Source organism: Morone saxatilis, unplaced genomic scaffold, assembly GCF_004916995.1.
Source record: "Morone saxatilis isolate NCDOM2014 unplaced genomic scaffold, NCSU_SB_2.0 Contig2, whole genome shotgun sequence".
Lineage (NCBI taxonomy): Eukaryota > Metazoa > Chordata > Actinopteri > Moronidae > Morone > Morone saxatilis.
This window is the reverse complement of record NW_023339762.1, coordinates 21,764,936-21,771,498: the sequence shown is the minus strand read 5'-3', so window position 1 is coordinate 21,771,498 and position 6,563 is coordinate 21,764,936. Positions and strand designations below refer to the sequence as shown.

General features: G+C 44.1%; 1 protein-coding gene across 1 annotated transcript in view; it reads left to right on the top strand.

The window, feature by feature from the left end:
• Window positions 1-6,557, top strand: part of tmem86a (transmembrane protein 86A) — an 11,538-nt gene extending 4,981 nt beyond the window's left edge. The window contains exons 2-3 of the mRNA XM_035665763.1: window positions 1,446-1,710; window positions 2,308-6,557. Of these exons, the coding sequence (XP_035521656.1) occupies window positions 1,446-1,710; window positions 2,308-2,735 (693 nt within the window). The 3' untranslated portion in view covers window positions 2,736-6,557. The remainder of the gene's footprint in view (window positions 1-1,445; window positions 1,711-2,307) is intronic.
• Window positions 6,558-6,563: the final 6 nt, after the last annotated feature.

Genomic DNA, 6,563 nt, shown 5'->3' with positions numbered 1-6,563 from the left:
CCCCACTCACTTCTCCACTCTTAAATCCAGCTGTCATCTGAATACCAGTAGCCCCATCTCACCCACTGTCGCCCCCAAAGCTTCACTTGCCCATGGTTCCTCCTGCTTCCCGTCTTCTGCCCTACTTACTTATTCTTTCATGAACACTGCAACTGGACCGGTGCTTTCGTTTGAGTCATTTTACTTTACCACAGAACGTTTGCGGAGAGGGATACAAAATGACCACTGGAAAATAGTTGTGTGGGGCATCAAAGAGCAACCCAGCCCTTTCCCTGTTGCACTATGACCTCTTCTTCGTCCTCCCCTCCCTGTCTCCTCATTCCTCCTCCAGTGATCTCAGCTCTAGTGAACCCTCACTCAGTTCGTCTCCCTCCCATCTTAACCTCTCCTTTCTTCTCCCTCTTTGGTCTCTAGAGAATGATTCTCAGAGCCATAGGTGGATGGTCATTTCAGTGGTGTAAAACCCCCTTCTGGCCCTTCTGGGCCTGTCTTTGTATTTGTGCGATCCTTTTGGGCCTCATCTGTTTGCGCAGAAAGAGATATGACGGGTAACACAGTTGGAAAGAAGAAATTGAGACTTCTTGCGCAGTTCTCAAGAACATGAGCTGCAGAGAAGAAGGTGAAGCTGAGGCAAGGAGAAGAGAAACAAAAACAAGATTGGGAGGGAGTCAAAAAAAAAGAAGAAAAGGTTACAGGGAGGCAAAGTAACACTGTGAGCGCATATTGCATTTCCCTTTATACTTGCTGTTTCTGCAGAGTTTAATTTCAGCCACAAAGCATGTGCATGTCTGACGCTGTGAGAAAAACTAATGACCACACAAAACAAGCCCGAAGACTGTTTCAGTCCTAACTCAAAACACTACCCCAAATAAGGAGAAGTACTTTAAGTTTGCTGCTTAGGTTCCCTCTTTTAATTAAAGATGTGAGATACTGTACCTTAAACACACAAAGTGCTGACTGTTTTGCGGTTCTTTGTTCTCGTGATATATTTCAAGCTTCCTGCCTTGAGATAAAAGCCCTTTTAATAAATCTAGTTTAAAGGTCCAGTGTGTAACAGGAGGATCAGAAATTGAATATAGTATTCATAGGTATGTTTTTAAACGTGTATAATGAACGAAACTAACTGAAACTAGGAATTAAAATGTTTTTGTTACCTTGAAATGAGCCGTTTTTATCTACAGAGGGTGCAGAGGCTGCCATGTTTCTACAGTAGCCCAGAATGGACAAACCAAACATTGTTTCTAGATAGAATGTAACATCTTTTTTGAATGTTTCGCAGCCACCGTAGTTTCTCCTACTTGCTTGGAAGGCTGTGCTTTATTCAAATGGTTGCAGTCTGAAACCTCACCCCTAGATGACAACAGTATCACATTTTTGTACTGACTGAATAGAATCGCCTCATGTAAGTGTATATTAACAAATAATAATGTTAAATCTGCTTTCAGGTCAAGAGTGAGGGCCCCAAGCTGGTGCCATTCTTCAAGGCAACCTGTGTATACTTTGTCCTGTGGCTGCCCACCTCAAGCCCATCCTGGTTCAGTGCACTGATCAAATGTCTGCCAATCTTCTGCCTGTGGGTTTTTTTACTGGCACACGGCTTCAGCTTCCTCGGTGCTCACTCCAGTGCCCGCAAGATCTTGGCCGGCCTCATATTTTCTGCTCTGGGTGATGCCTTTCTCATCTGGCAGGAGCAGGGCTACTTCGTCCACGGTGAGGAGAAACCTCGCACACTGAGTTGCTTGGTCACTATGGATTTTACATCTTAAAGGATGAATCCGGTTTCAACTTGGGTCTTCTTGTTGTAGTTTTGGTCACCATTGCTATTGGTTATAGCGATGGGGCAAAAAACATGAGCAGCCAGGTCATACGTCATACAGTCATACTGGTTTAAAAGAAAGATCCTGCAGAGAAAATAAAGGCAAATATTTGTTGCCAGCATCCATCATGGTTTACAGACATAACTCCTTACTACTTACTGTAGTAAACCCAAGTTTTCCTATTTGTTTTTTTGGTTTCACCTCCAACTAAAGTGCTAAACCACTGGCTTGTTCACACATTATTACATCGTCTGACTGCTCATCTGTCACTGGAGTTGTAGTGACTTGTTGCAATGTCACAGAATTCTCAGAAAGCTGTAATAACCACCAGAAACTACAAATATAAGAGCCAAGTTATTGAGATATTTATATATAATATCACTTCATTCATTCATCGCTTTAATTAATGTTTTTTGCATTAGGGTTTAGGATACTTTAGACTTTTTACTTTTTAGGATGTTTTGAAATAAATCCCATATATGTCCCACAGGCCTTCTGATGTTTGCCATCACTCACATCCTCTACTCGTCTGCTTTTGGAATGAAGCCCCTTAACGTGTCTGCTGGCCTGATTATCACTGCTGTGTCCTCTCTGAGCTACATGATGCTGTACCCCTACCTGTCCGGCCCCTTCACCTACCTGGTGGCTGTCTACATAGGCCTGATCGGCTTCATGGGCTGGAGGGCCGTCGCAGGCCTGCAGCTAGCCAATGACCTGTGGACCTGGACCAAGCTGTCCGCCTGCCTGGGCGCCGTGCTCTTCATGGTCTCCGACCTCACCATCGCGGTCAACAAGTTCTGCTTCCCCGTGCCCCATTCGCGTGCCATCATCATGGCGACCTACTACGCAGCCCAGATGCTGATAGCGCTGTCAGCCGTCGAATGCCAGGATGTGGAGGTGGCCAGGAAGAGAACATGAGATACCATGATGTCCAAAGCAAAGGTGGCAGCCACCCCCCCTCCGGTCAGAGTGATCATGGACACATCTCACTGCCAGATCCCCAAACCCTCAACCCTCATCTCAGTGTGGCGCTCCCACACTGTTGTTACCATGACAGCTGGTCCACTACAGTTTCCACACGGCCATCACCCTACTACCCCACTAGTATGGTCTAACACCAGTCTTCTTACCACGAAGATATGGTAGTATTATCTTCAGCCTCTCCCGACAACAGTCCTACCTGCCTCTTCTGATCCTAGACTGGCTGTGTCTCAACCTAGTTACCATGGAGACAAGTGTAGAAATATTAACCTGCTATATATAGAAAGTATTACTTTACTTTTAACTGTTATGTTTTAATTTAAGGGGAGCATCTCACTGGGGACCTTCAAGGAGTGTCTGTGGGTGGGAGAGCAATTGTGTGTGTGTGCATTTATGTGTGTTTGATTAACACTCTTACCTCGCTTTCCACACAGTCACCACACTGACTCCCACCACACACACATCTACTCTGTATGCGGTCCAATAACACAATGCAACATTTTATTTTGGTCCTTGTTAAAAAGGGAGTGTGTTTTTTTTTTTTTACTGACTTGCCCATGTTTGGCTTTTCAGTCTCCGTGGCTCTGTGTTCCCCTGAATTAAGGGTGCTATTCTTAAAGTCAGGAGCATATCCACACCTGTTTTATTATCTGCAGTCCCTTCCATTTCATTTACAACGACCACACTGCCTTTGTTCACGCCGCTATTTAACATCCTCTGCAAATCCACACCCAGTCTCTTCGGATGAATGAATTAGGTTGTCCTTGAATAACTAAATGTACAGAGAAAGAAGAGCAGAGATGGAAACAAAAAAAAAATAAGGCAATGAGGTGGAAAGGCAAGGAGGTAGAGTTGCGTGACTGCAACAACCACTGTGTATTGTAATTTGAGTGCCTGAACACTGAGTCAGACTCTTAGGAAAAGGGTGGTTGTTTGTTGAAGCGCGAACGCTCCTGCTGAGATTTTATTGACACCGTCCTGCTGTCACAAAGAGAACACAGTAAACACTGCAGTCACAGCAGACCACTGCACACATTGTAACATGCTGTACAGTGCACCTGCTTCTCCTTTTTGGCGTGAAGTCTTTCAGTGTTTTGCCTGCCAGTTTTTCCAGAAATGTAGGTTGCAGAAGTTCACATGCACACACACCTGACACCTACAACCCCTGCTGGTTTAGTTATTAGGAAAAGTCCACAGGGTTCTTATTGCTGGACTACATCAGCCGACCCATGGTGTCACTAGCGTGGGACCATGTTCTAAAGAATGCAAAGAAAGGACTATGTTACTGGCTTTTTTTGTTTTTTTGTTTATCAGCTCTGTGTGTGTATGTGTATGTGTGCGTGCATGTCTGGGCCTCATAAGGTATTCACTCTCTCATGACGACACACACACACAAACGGGCACATAAACATACACATTGCCCCAGGGCCGCCTGACCGAAGAAAAAAAAGGGAGATGAGGGAACTGGCTTGTCATGTGAGGGAACAGTAATCCCATTATTCCCAATAATTCCTTCTCACAGCACACTTCATCAGCTTTAATCCTGCAAAATCCACCGCAGCTAATGCCAGAAAGGTCGGCTGATATTCTGTCTTTTATCTATCACACATTTCCCTCTCTCACCTTTCATTTGTTTCACCCTCTACAAACGTTTATGTTCGGCTGAAGTGTCTTACTGAATATCGAAGAAGTATACTGTAACTCTTTGTACAGGCGTCTATATATATGCATGTTTTGAGTGTGTGTGTACTTGTGAGAGTGTGTGTGTATTGTCTTAGCCATTGAGTGAACGCCTGTGACAAGTCAGAACCAACTCAAGGCCAGAAATGCTGTGAACCATCATAGTGGAGTAGACACGCTGAGTATCTTTAATGTATTCTCACAAGGCTCTTAAACCGTCTTCATACCCTTCACCTCTTGAGATTTGTAACCTCTTTATGTGTTTTATAGCAGCCCCTGAATGTGCTGCCTGTTAAAGATGACTTTAAGGTAATATTTGATTAGGTACAGTATATTTAAAGTGGGTTATATATATTCTTTAGGTTCATTTGACCCTTAATAGGAAGCATTTCCATTGGTGGACATGCCGTCTCTTGACTATACCCTTACCTATTACCTAGCATATGTCACTGGCTCTATGATAAAACCACTAAACTCAGTTTTATTATAAATGTACACATGCAATTGAAAGTATTAATCACTAACAAAAAAAATAGCAAGGGACAGGTATTGTTATTTAATGGTCCAGGCCACATGCACCTTAACATGATATATTGTGCTGTATATAAAACAAACGTGCATGGAAAAAGAAACAGACCCATGTTATGGGTTTCTTCTGCTGGGTCAATGAACCCTAGAGCTGTCGGTAACACACCAACGTACGCACACAAAAAAATCACAGACACATCAAAATATGTTCATGCCTTACATCAGCCACCATGACAGGTCTGCAGGCAGACCGTGGTGTTGACACTCAACACAATTTGTTAAACAGCAGCGCACAGTCTTAAGTTTGACCAGGAAAGACACTCAGCCCAAGTGTCCTGACCGCTGCTTTGCCAGATAGTTCCTCAATCTCCTTTTGGCCCGTCAGCATGCTTTTTTCAGCACCGTATTTTTGCTTTGTCAGTCAGAAGTGTCTCGTCAGTCCATCTGTGTGACCACTCGCCTTCTGTTCCGTGTTTTAATTTGTCCTTCCGGCGTTGCCGCAGAGTCCCCCTCTTCTAATCTCATCCACCTCGCTGGCAGAACACGTTCTATCATCAATTAATATGAGCCTTTGTGCTGAAAGACATCCACAGAGGCTCGCTAGCAGACATGCATTTGTCTGCTTATGCTGGCTTAAGTCAGGGTTTTATGAAGTACAAGGAGAGATGCTGGTTAACATGATTGACTCTAGTATGCAGTCTGAAGTAAAACCACGAGGGAATGACAGAATTGAGTCAAGCCGTCTTAGTCATCCTACTATGTAGGCAATTTATGTAATCACCACTTTCTTTGTCTCCTGCCACATAAAGCCTCCTGACTCTTGTTCCTACAGTCCTAATGGCTACATGCCAGACGACAGGCTTTACTTTGAAGTATTTCTGAGATTATTTTTGTTGGCCAACCCACACTTTGGAAAACCTCCATGACTTTGGTAGTCTGTAAATAAAGAAATAAACTCAAATGCTATATTGAATCACTAAAATTCCAGTTATTGTGCGTAACTGGAGGATTTAGTTTTAAATATTCACTGTTTCTCCTCCATCATTTCTATTTTTATTAGACTTGGGCACAGATAACCAAAGCTGAATGCATAATAGAAAACCAAACTCATTTCACTGAGTGGAACTTGTAAGCATCGGAGCCCACTCATGTATTAAACAACCGTTTGTGTTGCAGGAGACACAGGTCCCCCTCGTTGGTGCTGGAGTGCATATGGCCTTCCGCTTAGGAAGGAGGTTATTGTTGAGTGATACTGTAGCTGGAATTAGGTGAGGAGGTGAAATATGACACACAGGGGAGGACTTCCTTTACATCCGGCTGCCATCCTGCCCCCACCCCACAGATGGCAGGCCAGCAGGCGCATCACTTTACATCACCCTGTTCTGAGCTTTGTGTGTGCAGACAAAAGGGACCTGAGAGAGCTGTAGGAGGCCAGTATGGTTCGGCCTGTGCTGTAGGAAGTGAGCTGGAACCAGTAGCTTTTGTCGCAGAGAGAGTGCCCATGGTTTTGCTCGGACCTCTAAATAAGTTGGCATTTTTCTCTCTCTCTTTTTTTTT